The sequence below is a fragment of the Poecilia reticulata genome, linkage group LG23, assembly GCF_000633615.1.
Source record: "Poecilia reticulata strain Guanapo linkage group LG23, Guppy_female_1.0+MT, whole genome shotgun sequence".
In the NCBI taxonomy this organism is placed as follows: domain Eukaryota; kingdom Metazoa; phylum Chordata; class Actinopteri; order Cyprinodontiformes; family Poeciliidae; genus Poecilia; species Poecilia reticulata.
The window spans coordinates 12,364,162-12,386,714 of record NC_024353.1 but is presented as its reverse complement, the minus strand read 5'-3'; the positions used below and the strand labels follow the sequence as shown (position 1 = coordinate 12,386,714).

At 39.2% G+C, this 22,553-nt stretch overlaps 2 protein-coding genes and 1 long non-coding RNA gene across 4 annotated transcripts in view; 1 reads left to right on the top strand and 2 right to left on the bottom strand.

Annotated features, from left to right (window-relative positions):
- The window catches only part of rassf8b (Ras association domain family member 8b), a 23,729-nt gene extending 14,408 nt beyond the window's left edge, over positions 1-9,321 (bottom strand). The window contains exons 1-2 of one of the 2 annotated variants that reach the window (XM_017302919.1): positions 9,075-9,321; positions 8,517-8,963 (exon numbers count right to left, since the gene is read on the bottom strand). The gene's annotated coding sequence lies outside the window, so the exon portion shown is untranslated. Of the gene's footprint in view, positions 1-8,516 lie in introns of both variants that reach the window. The other variant, XM_008400926.2, reaches the window with a different exon arrangement.
- A 3,738-nt stretch (positions 9,322-13,059) lies between these two features.
- pkp2 (plakophilin 2) lies at positions 13,060-22,230 on the bottom strand. The gene is made up of 13 exons (XM_008400927.1): positions 21,918-22,230; positions 20,159-20,217; positions 18,813-19,357; positions 18,582-18,720; positions 18,242-18,449; positions 17,524-17,701; positions 16,517-16,631; positions 15,786-15,932; positions 15,071-15,262; positions 14,655-14,802; positions 14,058-14,250; positions 13,894-13,966; positions 13,060-13,642 (listed from the first exon to the last, which is right to left on the bottom strand). Exons 1-13 carry the CDS (start codon positions 22,084-22,086, stop codon positions 13,526-13,528), a joined length of 2,283 nt encoding a protein of 760 aa, XP_008399149.1. The 5' UTR covers positions 22,087-22,230; the 3' UTR covers positions 13,060-13,525.
- On the top strand, positions 20,825-21,261 carry LOC103459408 (uncharacterized). Its single transcript, XR_532736.2, has 2 exons — positions 20,825-20,938; positions 21,040-21,261. It is a non-coding gene; the product is annotated as an uncharacterized LOC103459408 (long non-coding RNA).
- Positions 22,231-22,553: the final 323 nt, after the last annotated feature.

Below are 22,553 nucleotides of genomic sequence, written 5' to 3'. Positions count from 1 at the left end.
TTGTTAATGTATGTCACCATGAGAAAAGCCTACTGAGTTTTGCTTAAAAAAAACAACTTTTAAAAACATTTAAATCACACATTTGTCTCATGAAGTGATTTTTTTTTTTTGCAAAACAAACTTATTTGTGCATGTCAGAAATCTTTTCTTATTATTCTAAGTTTTTGTTGGAGTCAAAGTTTTGCTTGCGATTCTCACATGACGTCGTGGGCGGGGCCTAAAATCACAACAAAAGATTTCTGATGTGTGAAAATAAAAGTGTATGTTTGGCAAATAACTTTTTATGTTCACAAGACAAAAATGTGTTATTTAATTTTAAAAAGTTTTTTAAACAAAACGGTTTTTTAAAAAAGGAATCATTCCAAAAGTTTTGATTACAATTTTATTTTACTTAACTGAGGTTAGTTTTTTTTTCCCCCATTGAATAATTGGGGGAAAAAAAATTTAACTGCATACTCTGCAAACCTTAAATTTATCTTTAAATTGTCTTACAATAAATGACATTTTTCCCCAGTAACAATTAGGAGTAAATCATTTGTAAGGAGCTCCAAAAATATTATACAGCTCAACTCAACCCAACTTAAAGTCTGGGTTGAGTTTTTTCCCCTTCATTAATTACACTTACTACATTCATTATATCTATCATGGTAATTCATGGTGAGTTATTTTTAATTCTAAATGAATATCCTTGTTGGACTATTATTTAAGTGTTATTCTCCTTCAAGATACATTTATTCTAACGCCAGAATAAATGAAATGTACATTATGCAGCAAAGGAAATTAGAAGATCGGACATATAACCATTATGGAGATGATCGGTTTTGGACGGGCGATGTGCCCTTATTGCATAATAAATACTGAAGAATGACTGATATCATTAACGATACAGGGAATAAGCTTTTTAGTTATCTAGCTTTGCTAGCAAAGTCGTTAGCTAGCAACTAGCTAATATCACAACAACAACAGCCTAATGTCTGTATAATAGAAATACTGAATCGGTAGAGTTTCTCCTCACCTGGTTGTCTCCTCCCGCTCAGTAGTTCTTCAGAGAAAGGCAGACGCAGAGGCCYGTCAGTGTCTGTTGTATTTCATTACCTCTCTGCTTAAACCGCGACTCCGAGCTGAAGCAGAAACGATACTTCAACGTTTTCCGTCATCTGACAAGCAGCAAGTCCACTTTATTCACCAAAAACGTTTTTTGAATTCACCAAAAACTGTTCTGTAATCTGGAACGTTCGCTACGTTGAGCTCCAGTTAGCCGCCTCATCTCACTGCGCGAGAGGCAACTGCGTCATGCGTCACGGGCAAAAGGTCAAAGGTAACAAGGTGACCGGAGGGCTTATTATGTTGTACAAAAATAAATAAATAAATAAATAAATAAATAAATAAATAAATAATAATTTTAGTACATGTTATGTGTCAGAAGAGGGCTTAGAAAATAATAATACAGAAAAAAAAAGAAATTGACCAAAAGGGCACTTGGGGGCAAGGAGTAAAAAGGGCAGGTGCTCAAGCACTCCCAGCCACTGTCTGCACTGTCTGCACGTGCCTGCTGACAGTGTTTTCGGCCACGTTTGAAACAAAACTCCGGCTTGTAGGAACATTAGCGCTCGTAAAAATGTCCCTAGCGACGAGAACAGAGGATGACTGGAAGGCGTTGCACTGGAATGAAATGAAAGACTTAAACGCACACCACACTTAAGTTCAGGCTTTGATTTTTATCGAGACAAAATAAAAATAAAAAAAAAATCTCGACTTGTGTCAGCACTTTGGTGAGAGACTGTTCAACTTCGCCGATTACAGCAACCGACTCTTTGATCCGTGGCTCTGGATTTAAACCGCGTGGCTTTTCCAAGGACACTCTGGCAATGCGGAGGAGCCGAGAGATCGGGCTGCCCGCTCTTCAATTAGAGCGCAACCTGCTCGACCATCTGAGCCGCATCTGTCCAAGGTGAAAGCTTACACCAACAGCAGGACAAACAAAACGAAGCAGATGGCGGATGTTTGGAAATTAGGCCAGGAAACAAGTTGCGACCGCGTCGGCTTAAAGGCATTAGACGTCAAGAGTTTCACAAAGTTCTGTTTTGGTAGCGTCCCGTCATTTGTGAATTCACACTTCCTGCTCACACGCTGCACCAATGTGGTCATCCTCATGGCAAATCTCCAAATCCCGCTCAGCAAATGGCATCTGCCACCAACTTGGGAATGTAATCTGTTATGAAATTACACTTGGATGCACACGTCGCTTTTGAGCGAGCATCGAGGCGAGAATTCAAACTGCTCTGTGATACAGTCTGCAATAATAATAATAATAATAATAATAATAATTAATAAAAGAGCCAAACAAAGCAGAAAACAAAACTCATAATCAACGGCATCAACAGTAAAATAATTGTTCTAGTGAGACTGAAATGTGAAAAATAGATGTTTTTTTTTTCTTTCTTTTGAAGTAAAAATTAGACCAAGCTTATTTAAATTTGTTAAATGCCACAATAACACCTGGGACTCACTGCTTTCTGGTGGGCAAGCAAGAATATTATGCGGAAATATTGAAGCAGCATCTAAAGACATCAGGCAGGAAGTAAAAGGTCGGGTGCAAATGGGTCGTCCACATGGACGACAACTGTAAACGTGCACCCAAAGTAAGTGAATTTTTGGTTTCCACAGTATAAAATAATAGAACATTTGTTAGCAAAAAAGTTGTTTTTTTTTTTCCCCCTCTCTGTATTGGTAGTTTTGCTGCTGAAGGTGTGAATATTTCCTGATTTCAGAGAGGTTACTTTCATCAATAGCACCATTTACACAGGTGGACGGAAATAAAAATAAATAAAATAAAATAGTCAGACAATTTCTAAAGTTAGCTTTAGCCATGCAGGACAGAAAACTGCTGCAGGAAGTTCTAGATGAATATTGGTGTTTTTGAGGACGTTATATCGATATTTAAAGGTGGCTAGATCCAATGATTACATTTTCTCACACAGATAGCCGTGTGAGGAAATGCAAAGTAAACATGGGCCGGTTCCTAGTATCAACAACTGGCAATGTTTTAAAACCTTTTGACTTGCAAAAATTGACATTTTTCTCCAGCTCACAGTAAAAGAACACCGCCCCACCCCCACCTGTTGCTGTACATGCAAAGTAAAACAGTGTAGCAAGCATTGTGCAAAATAGTAACATAAATGTGCCCACAGCTTCCCCCCCTCCTCCTACGAAACAGTTGCCTTCTTGTCAGCGAGGCAGATGTTCAAATGTTCTGGTCCAAATAAGCAGAACTAAAAGCTCCATAAGCTTTGTTCCTGGATGTCTGCGTGTGGCTGAGTTGTCTGAACAACTTAAGAGACTCACAATGGCTGATGTCAGAAGAAACTAGTTAATAGCTCTGGGTTGAAACCCACAGGCTAATGAGGCTGTGACCTGGAAACCCTAAAAGTCAGGCCGTTAAAGCCGAGTTCTGTCCCAAACTGATCCAGCTCCATCACCGATGAAGTCTGCTTCCTAGTGGAAATGAGCTTCGATTTTCTTTCCCCTGCCGGGAACGCGCAGCTCTCCAGTCACTATGGAGACTATTGCTACGCCTCAGCCGCCTCCACCACTCGCCCTCGCCCCCACAGCCGCCGGCAACGCGGCTCTGAATTTCCACGATACCGTTTCCATTTTCTCCGTTTATGGCCTCGGCAGCACTTACTTTGATGCTCCCTCTGCCGGCGTGTAAATAAATAAATCATACCGAGCGAGCGTACATAAATTAGCATGCTGCGACAGGGGGTTTCTATTTTTGGAGCCGCTTCATTGTAAATGCGCGCTCTCCATGTTTCGGATCCGCTCAGCGGGCCGTGTCCAGGCAGTTTTGTCAGAACATGTGGGAGAAGTGCTGTGACCGTTTAATAAAGTGTCAGAGTCGGCTCTGCATATTTCAGCTCCACTAAAAAAAGTTCATGCACGGGGAGTTTAACTCTCCAATTCAACCACAAATAAGAAAAAAATAAATAAATAAAATAGGTTCACTCAGTGGTTTGAGATTCTCACTTTGAGTAAAAATACAAGTATAACATGCAGAAAAAAACCTGTTAATTTTCAACAGAAAAAAAGAGATTATATCTACCACCGTTAAGACATAATCTGATGGATTTTTACATTTTTATGGCACCATTTATGATAAACTAAATTTGAGCAGAATACCAATTATGGTTTGCTACATGTAAGACTTTGTGACTTGTCTTTCCAAGTTTGCATTCTCTCAACACCAGAATTGAGCAGCAAACAGGTGGGGGATGGTCAGTGTTGCATTCCTGTATTCTCCATTGAGCCAAAAAAAAAAAAAAAAAATTCTCTGGGATCTACTTAAAGGCACTCTAAAGTATGTTACAAGTCCAAAATAAAACCTTCATGTGCGGCGAGTCGAGCGAAAAGTTACATTTTTTTGCATTTCTTTGCATACATTGTCAGCATTTAGACTGGAAAAAGGAAGGAAGTAAGACAAGCTGCAAATGTCCACAGGTCAGGAGTCCCATCTTGGACACCTATGTCCAAACAGTGAGTATGAGGTGGCAGCTCTAATGCCATTCCCATGTGTCAAGTATTCACTTCCAGCATCCATAAATAGGAATAACTGTCATCCCTTGGAGAAATCAGAGAATCGCCCTGATTTTTTTTAAAAGTCAAAAGTGTCATCCTGCGTGTTATTGATGCACTTTTTTCCGCATTTTGTGCTCGAATCTTGTGCTCACTGCACCCAACCAGAAGTATTGTTTTCCTGCATAGGTAGGATAACAATAGAGGAGGAGATTTAGAGAACTACAACTAATACAGAAAAAAAAAAAAAACAATATGAAAAACCAATTTATTCAGGGGTTTTTACAAGGTGCACGATTCATTTACGTGCTTAGAATCAATTCAACGGATGTACTTAACGAAGTAGCCGGTGAGCGTAGGTACCGCTGCTAGCATAAAGTGCCACATATCAGAATCAGAAGAGAGGACAGGAAAACAATGTAATGTGTCGAGGGTCATTATTTTCATGACATCAGGAAAATTGATACAAAACAGAAAGTCTGCTGCTATCAATTCAAATCCTCCAGTCAGGCGGTTTTTGCAGCAGCCGTTTGGTTAGCGACATGAGGAATATCCTGCTGTCTGGCCTGCAAACCACAGAGCTAATCTTAGTTGTGACTTCAGTTCTGCCTCCCCTGAAGTTTCATTCTCGGGATGCCACAGGAAGGCAGAGCCCAGGAGGAGGCGCAGCTCACAAAGGCCGGGTTACTTATTAGATTTTCCTCCAACGCAGCGAGCGACGCACGAGACGGTTAACGCAAAAACCACCCCGAGACAACTGATTGGAGTTAAAAAATCTGGTTTTAATTGCAAACCTAACACTTCATTTCCTGTTGTCTCGAGCTCCCCGCTCTCTCTGTCTTTCACTTAGTTAAAGTTTAACAAACTCAGCGATTGGGGTTGAACTCCTGACCCTTAAATTTTACATTCCAACTAAGCAAAAAAATAAATAAATAAATTGCAAATGGCACAGCAAAACATCAGAGAGGCGAGCAGCTCAGAATTATGATGCAGTCAGAGGACAAGTTTTTTAGATGGCTGCTGGAGCCCTGAGGGTTTTGGGGTGTGTGTGTGTGTGTGTGAGAATGCCACTCAAACAAAAGAGCGTGCTGCAATGTGTGCAATGAGCCCACATGGCCAGTGGCATGACTGGACGCAAACAATCCCTCACCATAGCAACCCGGCTCCGGCTTTGTCCAAGCTTTGTGCACAGTCGACCGGACTGACCGGAGGGCACGGACTGGGGAAACGAGGCCAAACAATCGGCGACAATTAAGAAGCGAGCGGCGCTTTCCCGTTGCTTCCTCTTTGTCTCCCTTCGACGAGGGTACGGGAAAGAACGGAGGTGTGAGCAGCAGCAGCGGGGTTTCTCAACGTTAAGATTAGGGCGAGGTGGCTGGACTTTTTTATTTCCTGCTGCAACTCATGGAACAACTATATAATCCCTCCAAAGAAGATACTAATTACTGACTGTGGAGTAATTCAATTGGCGTATCAGTCCTGTATCGCGTTGACGACGCGATGCCATTTTCTACTTGTAAAGGGTTACGAAGACCGACTTCGCTGTCTGGACTCCAACTCTGATTTTTCACTCTGTCAAACGCGTGGAAATTTAATCCCATTCATCCATTCATCCTGTCTAATCCTTATGGGGTAATGGGTATATCCCCAGTGTTCAACATCCACTCATGTTGTTGACCTAATTAGGTTTCAGGGTTAGCAGATGCTCCAAAATCCGGCGACTGTAATCAGAACTGGCAAATTTTGAGATCGATCAGGTGGATCAGTGAAAATGTGATCTCACTTTAAAAAAAAAAAATAAAAAATAAAAAATGAAATCACAAAAGGTTAAACCTAAACCTGACAGCAATTGTACAGCCAACTAACCCAACTTAAGCCTTCTTTAACCTTAACAGTACAGGAAGGAGCTGAGGTTCCTGTTGTTGAGACACTGCAAAGTGACAGACTGTCATGTTCAGAGCCACGCCAGCGTCGCACGGGTAAAATGGCAGCCAGAAATGCTAATGTCAGCAGGTGTTTCCTATACGAGGAAATTCAATTAGATATGGACCCTTGTTCAGAGACATGATGTCACTTTCCTTGATGGAGTGTCCTGGACTCAGTGGTCCCTTCTCATACAGTAATAAACTGATGACTTTGTGCTTTAGAGTTGGCAAGTCGCCTCCTTCTACTGTAGTATCCTGTTACGTCTACTGCAATCTTTAAATTACCTCTGCTCAGTGAGGCTTTTTCCTCTCTCTGGTTTAGAGTTTGTTAAAAAAAAAAAAAAAAAAAGTCAACAGGTGGAGACCATGACACGAGCGCAGGCTTGGACAAATATGCCTCAGAGGTGCTGAATGAAAGGTTTCAGGAGGTAATCGGCCTGGAAAGTGCTGCATTCAGCCGCCGTCAGTCAGCTGTGAAACACAACGTGTGTGATTTTAACTAGGACTGCACACGAGGGTGGCGTTTCCTGTGTTACTGGAAAGACGTCACGATCGCCACGTTGGAGCGACGAAACCGCTGCCATGCAACCTCAAAAGTTAAAACTAATCAGGTTGATGAAGACAATAAGCCTGTAAAGTCTGGCGGCTTATCCGACCACGTGATGAGAGGAGGGGGTGGGGGGGGGAGTCTGCTGAAAGACAAAGATTTACTCCAGTAATTCTGTTAAGACTTTTTTCCACTGCAGTAGCTCAAATCGTGCAGGCAAGGACAGAACAGATGAGTTCTGGCTGAAAAACTTATTCGCAGCTCTGAATTACTGCTGAATGTAAATAAATAACTGGTTTAGGGTGCAAGGTGCAAGCAAACATTACTGTGGCTAATAATGCTAGAGTTGTAGTTGATGCTACATATGGATGCTGGACATTAGTCTGGCTGTTATTTCATATCATCAAAAGCTAAATGTGATATTTTAAATATGGGAGACAAGATTATGCATGTATTCTAATCAAGGTTTTCCCCAGAAAACTTGCTAAACCCGGTGGTTGGTCGTTCATCCAACCGCCCGTCGTGATTTTGAGTTAAAAAATCTTTAAAGTCGAGAAGAAATGTGAAAATATCACTTGATAATTCTGTATTATTGAAAGATTGATACATGAACACCAACTATAAAGGCTTAAAAAATGTAGACATTTTAAAAAGACTTAAATAAATGAGTAAAGCTTAGCCTGATGGGGGGACAAGCCTGGTGGCCCGCCAGGCTTATAATACATTTGGGGAAACCCTTCTCTAATGCATTATGACCACAAGCTTAACACTGTGCGTCAAAGCAACCCTTATCGTTTAAGGAACTAAAATTCATTACCACAACGACTGTCCTAATATTCTCCTTATGCTTAACGTAACTTCAAACTCGGTGTGCATTTTTAACAAAAATATTTTTTAAAAAGTTATTTGCTGTATGATTGCTTCAGATGCATCACATAGACAGCAGTACATTTGATTTAAATAATAATTCTAAGCTGGTTGCTCTGGCTGCTCACTTTGCTTCTGCTTTAGGCCGGCTTTGCATCAACTATTACCAAACATAGAGCCGGTGGCTGTGATAAAGTTGCCTTTATCTTCATCACACATGAGCTTCCAGCTCTGTTGTTGATCAATAAGTCAAATGAGAAAAGTTTTGATTCAAATCCTCTGCTGAGTGGGCTCTACTGGGGGGGATTCATCAGCACGAACCAATTACTTATACACTCACTGCACACTCACTTCCTGACGGCTCATTGATCTGGTATGTTCTGTCCAGAACACATGGTGTCATTACTTCCTCTGACAATTTCTGTAATATTTCTCTGGACTTGTCGCTCCGACAGGAGGACCAGGAATAAACAGCAGAACAAAAAAATATATGAAAGTTATGCAACAGCTGAACAGTTAAACTACACAACACAACCACGAACCGGTGCTGAAAGCCAACACTGTGTCTGTTGTGTTTTAACGCAGTGCGAATCTCAGCCGCATACCTCATTGAGCCGCAGCTCACCGCCTGTCGGAGCTTTTTTTTTTTTTTTTAAGAAAAAAAAAAAGCCGTCCCGGTGCTCCGGAGCCTCGGTGTGCCTCTTCTGAGTAAAAATTCACCGCTTCCTGTGGCGTGTAAAGCAGGTTGAGATCCCGGGTTCAATCCGTGCCTTTCCGCTCCTGCAGGAGTTAACGGTGCGCAGCCTCCTCTTCCTCCTCCTCCGCTTCCTCCTCTGTGAAGTCGTGTGGATGTAAACACCAGTCCGTCCGTCCCCTCTTCGGACATCCGACACGAAGGCTGTCCGATACAGCATCCGCTGCTGTGCCCATCAGTGACGGGGACGCGACTGGTGAATTAACTGGGGCGCCGTACCCGCAAGGCATGATGGAGCCATTTAAAGCGTCGCTGTGCTGGTAGTAAACACACGGATGGACCCAGATCGGCTCAGGTCCTATGCAGACACACGAACAGAAAGACTCAAAAGTATGGATTTGCTCGGCAACATTTTTTTTTTAATTGCAAAGTTTTTAAGAAGGCAATTTAGAAAAAAAAAAAAGCCCACCAGTTTTGCTCTCTGTGTTTCCGGATCGATGACGTCACAAGAGGCACAACTATCCAGCTGATGAAAGTTACATACAAAGAGTGAGCTAAAACGTCAAAGACTCGGTGCTGGTTGATGGCATTGAGGTTTTTTTTTTAACGCTTATTGAAATTTGATGAGAAATGTTTAGATGTGACAACAATCTAAAGTACAAGACACATGTAAACATACATAAATACAAACTTCTACCTTTTCTCTGTTCTCATTAAAGATAAAAAAAGATAGTATCTCTTAACTTATGCTTGTGGATGCATTTCAGAAAGTACATATTTGATCTTACAACAGAACTTCAAATATATATATATATATATATATGAATGTAATGAAAGAAACTGACCAGTTTCCTTTTATAATGTTAGTTGTGTCTGTGTAGAAGACTATATTATATTGTTTAAATATTAAGAGCTTACAACCAACTGGCTGACTTTAAAGAACAATCCAGCAGATTTAACGCATTAAAACCGATTCATCCTACATTCACATACAGAATTATGATGGATCTCTTGGTCTATCAGATTATATCTCTGCCCGTCAGTGATTTATATGAACATTCATGTTTCGTTTATGCTTTGCGGTTGCGTCGTACCTGCTCCATTTTTTTTAAATAATGGACTGAACAGTCCTTCATGAGATGTTCAAAACCTTAGATAATATTTTACAATCTTCATAACTTTCTCTCTGACCTGTCCATATCTTAGTCTTCATGTTGCTGCTTGTTCACTAATAGAAAATAGAAACGCAAAATGACGGGTTGGGGCAAAATTAACGACTTCATGCAATTGGCTGTTTTGTTTTATAGTTAGGATTAAATTGTCTACATTCACTACATATTTCTGTGAAAACCGGATCCATTTGTCTTGACATTTCTGAATCAGCAGCACTATAAATATACAGAGTTGAACTGAATCCATTATTTCAAGTGGCTCATAAACTGATACAGCCCAACTTAGTCAACCTGGTTGTTGATGGTGGTAATCATTTGCAATTTAAAAGTTTTAATTTGGACGCTTGACCTATTCAGTGTAAGCAAACGTTATGCCAGCCAATTTAACATCAATCATCCTGAGTTTTGCTTAAAAAAAGTGCAGTTTGTTTTTTTTTTGTTTCTTTTACTTGAAAATCTCCCATTAGCGTTTAAAATTCCAGTCAGCTCTGGAGCCTTCACGTCTCGCAGCATTAATCACGACAGCTGCCTGTTCTGCTGATCGGACAGAATCAGGCAACCTTCAGCTTTTAGTCCACCGTAATTTCACCTTTCCTGTTTTTTCAACAAGTTTTTTCGTTACCTGCTGTGTTTACGACAGTCGATCTATTTAGTCTGCTGTCCAGAAGAACAAATTGATCCGTTTCCCATCAGACATCACTAGGTTTTCATAAATAAAAAAGAAAAAAAAAGTAGTACTGTTATTTTTCTGAGTTGCTCCAATATAAAATGTTCATTATTTCAATACTGTTGTTTTCAGCATATGAGTCGACCTTTCTAAAAACAGTTCCATGCTGTATGAGATCCCATCAATCTGTGATTACACTAAAATAAGTTTGTACATATAAATCTGTTGCTTAGTATTCATGTTAGCTTGGCTGTCAGGCTTTTTCTTAAATAAAAAAAATCTAATAATTATTTAAAAAATAACCAATAGTAATTTATCACCTGAAGGATTCATGAACCATGGAGTATTTATGAGTTATTTAGAAAACAGGTTGGGCAGGTCTGCTGTTGGAGCCACTTCAAGTATTCAGTGTGTTCATTGATAACTTAAAAAGATGTTTTTCCTGTCAGAAGTGTGGGGCAAGTTGAAATGGCAAGTATTCTATTAATAATTGTGCAGTGTTCAGATGGGCATCAACCAGTCTTTTACTTCTCGGAACTAAATTGTGTCCAATACAGCAAAAATTCAGCATTAAGTAGTTAAGTTTTGTCTCCCAGTTTACAGTCTTTGTTGTCGTCACATTGATTGAGGCTAAAAACAAATCAGTAAACCAGTAATCTACCAGTTGCCCCTGTGCTGCAGATATTTGGTCTTTAAAAGGTTCACTGTGCAGGTTGGCTGAAATGCCTCTATTGGGGAGCCACTAATAGAAGATATCTTAGTAAAACAATAGTTAGATTTGAGGGGGTCCAAGTCATCTGCTGTTTTTTTTTTTATCTCTGAGGCAGAGACGCTTTCTACCTTTTAAACACAGCTTGCAATTAAAATTTTTTGATCAAACTAATGGTACCACTCGGCTCTGCACTGGTGTTTATGTAACTTCTGCCTCTTTAAAGTCATTCCTCATTTACATCGGAAAGCAATAATAGTTTGTCAGATTTACATCATATTAGCAGGATAAAGGGAGTACTCCTCCTTACGTCTCAAACTCCCATTATAATCCACAAAAATCTTATTTTTCCCAAACTTATAAGGGTGGAACTTCATTCCAGACATTCTCAGAAAAGTACGACATTTCGATCTTTTTTTCCCCTCCTTCCTTTAAAAATGTGCACATTATTTGAGCAGTTTGACCCGACTGCTGACATCCCCAACAACAAAGGCCTCACTGTAAAGTAAAAACCGTTTGCCTTTCTCCCAGTTTCCACTGACGATCTGTGAATGAATCCTTTCTGTACGTCTGAAACATGCTTAGCCAGATTATGTGACGGTCGGCACCAGCATGTTCCACTTTAGGACCCCAGTAGCAAACAAACCTATTCTCATGTTTCTCCACACCTGCTGCCACTGGCTATTCTGGTGTTTTGGACGTATTTTATTTCCATAGGGGTCTAAAAATATTCTCCTGGCTTCTTCGAGGAAAGTCGGACCGGTGAAGGGACGGAACAGGCGTGACATTTTTCAGACTAATCCCATAATGCCTTTTCTATTAAAAGTTACGACAAGATGAAGCTTTTCTTGTGAAACAAGAAATTGGTCCAATTCTCACAGAATAGGATGTGGAAAACAAGTAAGCTATTGATAAGGGGATTTGGCTTCTACTTAGTCTTATCCTTCATCCGCCAAGACGGCAGTCTTTAATTCGTGGCTTTTATTGTCATAGTGGTTCTCAAAGTGGGTGAAATTGGAACTTGTAACCCAAAAAGAAAAGAGTGCATTAGTTTATAAAACCTGGGGTTTTGTGTGGAGAAAGCATGAAAAACCTTTTCATTAATGAATGCGCTTCTGATTCTGTTGAAGCACCACTGCCCTCTGGTGGACACAACAGAAAAAACATTCCTCAATTGAAAATGTGTTGAACGTTTCAGAAAGCAAATTTCATTTAAAGAAAGGCTATTTAATATATTTATATTCCTATAATGTTCAGTTAACAAAACTATTCCTTCATGCAAAACTCTACAGATTTAGATTCTTCTAATTTGCTGTTTTCAGCTCATCCCATTTCCTTTTTATTTTATTGGAATTAAACTGAGATTACCATGCAAGAACATTGATCATTTCTGTATTGACTGAGCCATATATTTTGATCGCGATACAGTTAAAACATCCAATGACAATTTTCTGTTCACCGGTTCTCTTCTTTCAGAGTTTGAAGAGAATCAAGGACTAATATTTATAACCTAAGCAAAAAGAAAGTCCAGAATTACAAGTCAAATGTTCCAAACTTGTGCTGAAAAGTAATTAGGTTCTTACCATTAAGCAGATGTTCTCAAATGAAACATATTTCTGATCTCTTCAATAAAATAAATGCTTTTTATAGTTCTCTACTGGGGCTTCAAACGGGACGTTTTCAGCCCAAACAGGCATAAAAACCCTCCTAACTAGACACCCTCTGGTTACAAGGCGAACTCAAGTCAGTCGCCCCGTTCTTGGTAAATTCAAGTGCTGCTGGGCTTTAACTTAATTTTTTCTGGCTATAATCGATAGCCAACCATACGAAGCTATGCATCAAAAATTTGGATTCGTTTTCTTAAATGCTCTTTAGTAAATTTACACAATTTCCAAAGTCATTCAAATGCATTCATAAATGTTTATTTTCACACACAAAAAAATTACAATTAAAAATACATTTTGGAACAGTTTACACTTCATGTATTATTCAGTAATGACATTTCTTCCCACCTACAGAATGTTTTTTTTTTGTCAATTTGTTGATTTAATTTGTTTTACTGCTATTCTTCACAGCATTGTCACAGAAAGTGCTAAGTTTATACAATATAAAAAAAGTATGCTTTTTAGAAAGAAAAAAAAAGCTGGCATTATCTTTGCCAGAAATAATTCAAGTCTGCTAAATTTCTTCAAACCATAAGGCAGTGGAACAGTGGCTAGGAATACTTGCTTACTTCATTGTGGTTGCCTAAAAAGTGCTTTGATATCATCTCCATGACTCAGACTTGAAAAGGCATAAATAATTTGAACATTTCATCCCATATTTCTTTGTGCACTACAATAAAAAGTAATAAAAGTAATAAAAAAAAAAAACTAATGGCGTTTTGTACATCCTTTTGTGGACGGGATTTTCTCATGTTTAGCTCCATTACGACACTGCAGTGACTTTGGTAGCAGTTGTAAAGAATTTTGGCGTTTTTTGGTTTTATCCTGTTGAGAAAAAAAAAAAAAAGAAAGAAAGAAAGAAAGAAAGAAAGGAGAACTTATTATGCCGTCTGCATATGGAAAAGTCTACAGGGCTTTTGGAAATGCAAATTAAATTCATTTTTGTACCTCATGCTGAACACAAGCATGAGGTGCTTTTTTTCAAGCATGCAGAAAAAAAGTTGGGGTTTTTTTCTGCAGAGCAATATGCAGTTGGTGGCGACATTGGATACAGAGTGATGTGTGAATGGACTCGCCTCTTTTAGACGTTCGTGAAGACTTCTGCGGGGCAACGTGTCCCTCAGCTCCTCCACCGCCTCTTTAGCTTTACTGGATTCATGATGAAAAGTCACATATAGTCATTAATAAGGCAAACATTATTATTTTTTTACTGGAGCTAGGCATTGGATGTTTCACTAACCCTTCATATTTCTTCTGTAACATATCATTCACGGCCGTTTCACGGCTAAGCCGCTTGGCCAATTGCACGTTGTTCTTGCTCAGGTTTATGAGGATCCGACACAGAATCGGCATCAGCTCAGCAGATTCTTCTGCACTGATGTCCAAACGGTATAAAAGGGATTTTGTGGTTTCGGTCGCCACCAAATTATCAACTGTAAAAGTGAAAAGATAAATAAATTTTAAAAAAAATCTCAATAATGTGTCACTTTTATGAAAGTACAGTAATAAGTTTTCAAACCCCTTAGATTTCATTGAACATCTTTTACATGTTTCAGCAAACTTATTTCATTTGGGTTCCATGACAGATTAGCAGAAAGGATCACAGAATGAAGCGTGCAAAACACTTCAGATTTTCTTTTTTTTCTCCCCCCCTTCTTCACGATCATGCAGTTCTCTGTTGCATAAAATTCCAACAAAGCACAAATTACTCAGAAGTTTTATTGAGTTTTCTTGCTTTTTAATTCAAGGGGTTTGAAAATACCTAGAAGGTTCTGAAAATTTCCCCCCCCCAATGTTCTGGAAGAGAAAAGTTAAAAAGTGAGGAGTGTGGAGTTACAGATGGAGGAGTGAAGCTCTGGAAAGCGGGAGAGGTTCCTCATCAGAAGCAAGGCTGGTTTCTTCAGCGTAATGTTGTTTTCTAAAACAGTCTTAATTTTCTGAGGTCCTTTTACCTCCTCGATAATTCGAGCGACGGACTCGGAGATCTGTGAGGTGTCAGAAAACGTATTTTAAAAATATCTCCATCTACAGGTAAAAACGTAAAGCAGCGACAAAGTTTCCTAACTTGCCAAAAAGTTAAAAAGCACAGAAACAAAACAAATATTAGCTTTTTTCATTTAAATACTTGGTGCTAGATTTATCATTTAAAGAAATATAACTAAAGTGTCAAAAGCACAATCTGTGCAGTGACGTGTCATTTTTCCTACCACAAAGTTATACAAAGTCTCAGCAGTTAACTTTGTCTCTTTTTACCTCTCCCTTCCTCACTGTGAGGTTCTGCAGCGCCCCCATGGCGGCCTGCAGCGTCATTTTGTTTGTGCTGCAGGCCAACAGCGACAGATAGGCCCGTACAAGCTGCCCGCTCCACAGCCACTTAACTCCAAGTGGGTCTTCGTTATTCTGCAGGAGGCACATCGTCTCTGCTTTCTCTTTGTCCTTCGCATCCTGGGAGGAAATAATTTAGAGGTGCAGAGGTCAGGCGGGCGACGGGTGTTCAGTGGGGTCACAAACAGCAGCTAAACCAAGTTTAACATTATTTAGGCTCTTTCTTGTTATTTTGGTTTGATCCACCAGGAGATGCAAACAGATATTTACCAGTGCGACTTTAATCATACATCATGTATTTCAATGTGTTGCTGCCTTCACTGCATTTCAGGAATTTTCAGTATAAATGACTGACTTTACAAATATTTGCTTAAAAATAAGCAAATATTTTTGCTTATTTTTAAGCAAAAATATGAATGAATCTTTTGAAATTCATTCAAAAGATAATGTATGAAGTTTATTCTTTTAATGACTTTATGCAAAAGAAATTCAATAGAAATATTTGTTCTTTTCTTTTACATTTTCTGAAGGCAGCTGGTCATGTTGAACTTTGTAGTACACGTAAAAAAATGCAAGCCACACTTTACAGATTTTATTAGTAAAAATCTTTAGAAATTATGCCGATTAATCGTGAAGTGATTACCTTTTCGAGGTTGGTGCGACGATAAGGAAAACAGCTGCAAGTCGTCTCTTTGGGAGTCTCTTCCGTAATTTTGGCGGTTTGGAGGATCCAGTCTTCCTCAGCTTTATAGGTCAAGTTTTGAAGGATGCAGACACAGTTTTCTGTGAGCTTCAAAAAGAGAGAGTGATAAATACAAATATCTAAAAAAATAATAACAATAATAAATTTGAACAAAAACTCTGTCAAGAATGAATCTGAATGAACCCAAACCTCTAAAATATTAACCTGTATTGTGGACTGGGTCTGACTGTGGGGATTGCAAAACTATTTTACAAACTATTTTAGTACAAATGTTTTGCTGCAGTTGCTGCTGTAGGCCTCTTAGAAAACTCAAACAGGTTTTCTTACAGGACTGATCTGGCATCCCGACAACAATAACCAACTTTGCCTCAAGAAAAAAACAAACAAAAACATCCCATTGGCATCTGGCTGCCATGGTGCATTCAGGGTGATGTGAAGTGTTGGTGTAAAGCTTTCTTTGTCTCTGACATGACCTTTGAAAAACTGCCAGCCTAATATATTGTTTAGGTGAATCAGAGCAAGAGAATTTATTTCACAAAAGATTCTTTTCCTCCCTTTTTCTTCGCAATTAAGCTCTACTTTGCATTTTATTCTGATCTCATGTTTTAGATCTACATACTGACATTTGTATTTAGACAATAAAAAACAAACATGTTTGTTTTTCTTCTCACCTGGTCATCAGGTGTACCTTTGGTTGCAGCCTCTGTAGTATAGGAAGTCAGTGAGTCGATGAGATTTTCACAACTCCTCATATTCTTCCTGTGGTTATCGTCAGAGCTCAGATTCCTGCAGCAACACAAACAAATCATCGTCATGGCGACTAATTATCAGCATTCAAATCCATGTAAGGGTAAAAAACTATTCCCCTTTGCTTTTTTAATCTGCAAAACAGAATCTTTGTGCAGTCATAAAACTGTGGATGGTTTGCTTTTTTTTTTTTTTTGCATTGCAAACAAAAAGGTCTGAGAACACAGTAAGGAGACCTTGATAGTATGATTTCCAAGAGGACAGAACAATTTCAATTCAGCTGAGTGGAGCAGCGAGAGAGCCTCCTGAATAATTCAGTCTATCGCTCTTTTCTTCAAGCTGTAGTCGACATGCGGCCGACACCCCCTGCTTCGCAAACACTCCTAAGCTGTAGGTCTAAACAAATAAAATTAACATGAGTCATGATCTTTACGGGACATATTAAGTATTGTCACTTCACAAGAACCGTGACATAGTACTCAACATTTCTTTGGAATTCAGATCTGCATTTCCTGCTCCATTCTCAGGAGAAAGGGTGCTACCAAGTAAACATGTTTGGCATGTCCAGGTAAACAGCATTCTTACACCTTTCAGGTAAGAGGCTCACACATTTCAAAACCAAGCTTTCTAGAGTTCACTTTTCCTTTATGATCATTTTAAAACTAAATTTTCCTATGAATTTATGACATGCGTTTCTGCAGCAGATAACTTTAGACATGGAGGCTGAATGGATAGCCTCCATATTTAAGGAAGAAAAGAACAGAATAAGTGAAGAAATGAAGGACGGGTTGGAAATTTTGAAGCAGGAACTTTTTCCATGCTCATTTTCTTTCCTCAGACCTGGAAAATACCAAAACTCAACTTCCAGATTTTCCACGACTGTGCAGGATTCCTCTCCAAAACAAAAGACAAAACTGGTTGAATTTCCTACCGTAGGCAGGCTGTAGCGCAGAGGAAAGCGTTGGGATCAGCGATCAAATCACGTTTGGATTCTGCCTCTCCATTTATGTGAGAAAAGGGCACCAAAATCACCTTTGTCAGGACATTTAGGAAATTTTCATTAAAAAGATTCTTGATCGCATCAACTGAAGACAGATTCCACAAGACACCTGCAGGCGAGGGACATAAAAATATCATTAATGCAGTTTATCTTGGAATTCAAACCTTTAATAATCAGTTCTGTTATTATTACTAGTCATTAGGTTAAAGTGAAACACCCCTCTTAAATAAAATGTCTCTGAAAATAAGATTTTTTTTATTATTGAAGAGAAAAAACAAAGCATTTGATCTGCTAATCAGCAATAACAATCAATGAGGAAAATTAGTCAACAGATTGGTGTATTACCATTCAGTGTTGTCTTTATAATTTAAAACATTGATAATTTCTATATAATTGATCAAATCTAAATTTACGATGCATAATTGGGGAATTTTATAACAGCTCTCACATCTTAAAAATAATTTAAAAAAATAAAATAAAAAAAAAAACCTTACTCTTTTATAGCTTCTGATTTTACTGAAAATCCACACACACGCATCAGCATTACATTTCACTAATATGTTCAAATTCAAAACTATATAAAAAGGTCACTTGGTGTGAAGATAAACTTTTCCTGATGGGGAGAAATGTAAATATCCCAAAACCTGACCTGCAAGTTGGCATACGGTCTCCTTATCGTGGGTCTTGTCCAGTAAGTTCAGGACGATGGTGAGGCCATTTTCGTCCGTCACCTCCTTCTTGTTGCCTCCGTTATTGTAGACGACATTACGCAAGGCTGCTGCTGCGGCGCGCTGCACCTCTTCGTTGTCGGTTTTGAGTAGCCGTACGAGCTTTTCAGCTCCTTGCTCCCTGTGCACCTGAAACCAAGAGAACCTGATGAGCTAACAAATGTCGACATGGAGAGACTGTGCCTCCTTAAAGCTGCTAAAGCTTCGCCAGGCGGATAACGGAGAAAATGCTCCCAGATTATTTATTCTGAGTAAACGTACCTCAACTTTGGCTTCGTCTCTTCTGAAACATTGTCTCTGAATGTATGCGGCGGCACTGATCAGTTCTTCCTCATTTAGCTTGTCCAGAAGCTCTACGGCCCTTTTAATTGTCATCTCTGGAGGCTTTTCAGCCGATTGCCTAGGCGACAAGTCACAGATTGTTTTTCCTTTTTAATGGGATGGCTACACAAAAGACAGGAATAAAATGTTAGGAGTGAAAGTAAATCTTACTGTGCTTGATTCTTCATTGTCTTTACATCCTGCCTGTTGGTGAAACAGTTGGCGCTGATGGACCTGCCTGGTTCCCGTCTCTGCGATATTTGAGCCTGTCGGGATAAACCTCTGTCCATGGGGGTGGATCCAAGCCGCTGTACCATTTGTGTACCAGGTTTTACCAAACTGTGTTTCTGACTCTGTCCATTTCTAAGGCTGTGCTGTCCCGCCACAGATCCAGACAGATTTTTTGTTCTTACTGACTGAGGAGTGAATGAGTTGGTTCTGGACTTCCCAGATCGATGCGCGGATGCTCGGGTGGGTGTGCTGCGGGACGTCTCAGAGACAAAGGACCGGTGCTGTAGATTCAAGTCGTCAGGGCAATCTGCAAGCGCACCTACAGTCCGTAAATGGTTGCAATCAAAGCCTAAGGGCGCCCTCTGGAGATGTGTACTGGGACCGGACCGGTCCATACTGGCTGTTGGGGACATGGGCGACCTTCCGGATATTTTCCAAGGTTGGGTGCTTTTTGAGGAGAGGTTACCCAAATTAGACCCGTTTCCCTTTAAAACAAAATTAATTACACACTTAGTAATGTTTAGGACAGCAAAAGTTTCCAAACATTTACCTTTTCCAATTGTTTTTTTAAAACAACTTTTCCAGACTCAAATTTCAACAGTAGCGTGTTTTTTTTTGTTTTTTTTTTTTTAATACATTTCCAAATGCATAATAGTTTTGTCACATCAGTGCATTTTGTTGAGATTTTGAGGGAACGACACAGAACGGTGCGTAATCATGAAGTGGGGAGGGAGGAATCATTTCTCACCTCATAAATTAATTTTGCTGCTTTAAAAAAAAAAAAACTTTCTTCCGTTACCTTTTAACATTTTTTGGAGACAGTAACTGGAAATAAACACATTGGTGTGCAGTTTTTGCACTAAAATGCACTTTAAATTCAAGCATTCATTTCTGTATTTTCTTATAAAGAGGATTTGATTTTTCAATACAATAACAGTGATAAAAACTATGCACTTGTTTCCCCTCACTTGGACTGTCTACCTGTGTTATTGTACTGTGTGCAGCTGCAGCTAAAGATAAGAACAATGTGATTCGTCGGATTGGCTTTCAGGAAGTGAGTGTAAAAAAAACCCCAGCAGCATCACAGATTTGTGTAAATTCAAATTCAGGAGTATAACATGTAAAGCGCAGCTACAAATTCAGATAGCTCATTCTTGTTATGAACAGGCTAAACTCAAATGCTTTTAGCTGAAATAAGAAAAGAATGGAAATCATTTAGCGGCATTTTTGATAAAATGAAGCAGTCGCAAAGGTGTTTTAGCCAGAGGTGTGACGGTGTGTTTTACCTGTGTGGAAGAAGGAAATCCATGCTTGATCCTGAATGAATTTTGTAAGTTGACTCCCCCTGAAACAAGGCCAAAAGAATCCTTTATAGAGTATTCAGTTCAACATGGTATTTACTAAATCGATGGCATCACTTCCTCCAGTCAGGGTGATTTTTTTTTTCCCAACCTGACTTCATCAACTAAGAGAACAATCCTCACTCAGAAAATCTTTTAAAGCTGCTAAACAAACATCATGTCAGTCGGCAAAAAGATAAAAAGAAACAGTAGTGACTAAATTTAAAAAAAAAAAACGAACAGGTATTCAACATTGTCTGTGACTCTTTTTTTCAGCATACATTTTATTTATAAAATTTTGAATATATATTATGATTTCTACACATATCAGTGTGTATAAAAGCTTTCAAAATGAATAAAACTATGTTGTATTTCACTCTGTTGTGAAAATAGAAGTTCAAACGAGTCTTTCAAACCAATGGTAACGTTGGTCCTTTTCAGATACCCAGCAAAACGTAGAATCACCTTTTTATTGTTTTTTTTATGCACGAGAAAAAATCTCTACTGTTCTTAAACAAACCACAGTTCCAAGACTACACCCACAACATAAATTAAGTGTAAACAGAAACAGTTAAACTGACAGGAAATTAAATTATAGAATTTGCTGCAGAACAATAGGAATCTGCAAATTAGCCTGGAATTTAAGCAGCATTTAGTTTCAGCGGGCAGAAGAGTGAATTGCGATTCATGTTTATGAAACTGAGCGGGTTTCCTCTCATACCTCTGGTGAGTCAATTGTCACAGTATGAAAGGATGAGGTAAAACATTCCTGCAGACTTTTAGTTCCAGAGAAAATACCCAAATGACCTTTGTTCTTTCACATTTAGTTTGTTTCCACAACTGTAGACTCTGTGCGGACTGTAACTCGGCGAAAACAAAAAAAAAGCTTGGTTTGAAGAGTCAAGAAAGGAACTGGTAACTTCATTTATCGAGATAAAGAAGGTATTTAAACCTACCTGACTGTGTATAAACAAAATGCGCAATAGCTGGCTTTGCTAGCTGTTAGCAGCAACAGCTACCATCAAATAAACTCGATAACCAGCAACGGCTCTTTTGCGCCGCTGAGTAATGAAATGCTATTAGAGTGATGGGAATTTGGATGCAGGCTTATAAACACTAAACTCGCTTCCTTTTCTCCCACTGGTGAGTCAGTTGTCACAATCTAAAAGCATGAGGTGTATTTCTCCGGATAAAAGCTCCGCAGAATATGCCCAAGTAGTGAAAACATGTTCACTTTAATTATGTGTAATGTAGGCTAAACGTCCTGTGGTTTTATCAGCCTCGAGGCGGTTCGATGAAACTGCAGGAACCTGTTGGACAAGGGACCTACTGTTCAGCAGGTATTCCACTCAGGAGAAAAATAAATTACCTGTATTTAATCTTTGTGAGCCTTCATTAGGTTACAATAGGAATGTATTTAAACACAGTTAGGAGGCAAACAATTACTCTAATTAACAAGAATAATAAATAAATATCCGTGCAGCTTGTTTGAGGGGGAAAAAAAATGTTTTCAGAGTTTATTTTTTAGTTTAAAAAGAGAGGGTGAGAGGTAAACTTCGTTTTTATCTGTCTGCTTCGCAGGGGAGCGAGGGCAAACCGTTCCAAAGACATTGTTTAATTCAAACAAAGAGGTCTGGCGTGCGTTCCGTTTGGGTTTTTGTATTACCATGAAACGTTTATCTGAAATTTAAAATGCCAATATTACCATTGGAGACACCATTCTTTCGCAGTGAAAGCTGAGCCGGGTTAAGAGTCGCGATAAAGTTCTTCTTGTCAGACGACATTCTCGTCCTGTAGGATTCGGTCGAAGAAGCCAGGCTGGTGTGCTGCTGGGAGAGAATCTCAGACCGCCTCGACTTGAGCCTCCTTTCCATTACGAAGCTCTTTCAGTGTTCCCTGTAGTCCTCGTGCAGGATAATGAACACCTTCGCTGGATTAACGAGCTCTGCTTTGTTGTGCCGACCTCACCTGAGTAGACCAGCCAGGTTGGCGGTGCGGTGGGCGGAGCTTAACACGCACCTGACGTGCCCGGTGTCGCCACTCCTTAAAACAACAAAGCGGCTATGAAAACAAAACAAACAAAATATACTTGTAATGTATAGAATTTAACTTTGTAACTCGCATTTATTTATGTATTTTTTCTCCCTTTACTGTAGTTTTTGTAATTTTGGGTTTTGTGTATTGTCTTGATTTTTTGGATGTGCAATTTCTTTTCAAGATTGCTCACTCACAATTAAGGAAGAGGGTCACTGAAATAAAAATAATATTAAGAATTCTGACTTTAATCTCAGATTAAAGTTTAAAAAACCTAAAGAAATGATGACACCCCAGATTTAGATTT

Excerpts from the sequence above, each read along its gene's own strand:
- pkp2 (XM_008400927.1), bottom strand. The coding sequence starts at position 22,086 with ATGGAAAGGAGGCTCAAGTCGAGGCGGTCTGAGATTCTCTCCCAGCAG. Across the intron at positions 18,721-18,812 it reads ACAATGAAGAATCAAGCACA|GCAATCGGCTGAAAAGCCTC; the intron begins GTAAGATTTACT and ends CTTGTCGCCTAG. Across the intron at positions 13,967-14,057 it reads TTACAGAAGAAATATGAAGG|TAAAGCTAAAGAGGCGGTGG; the intron begins GTTAGTGAAACA and ends TCATGAATCCAG.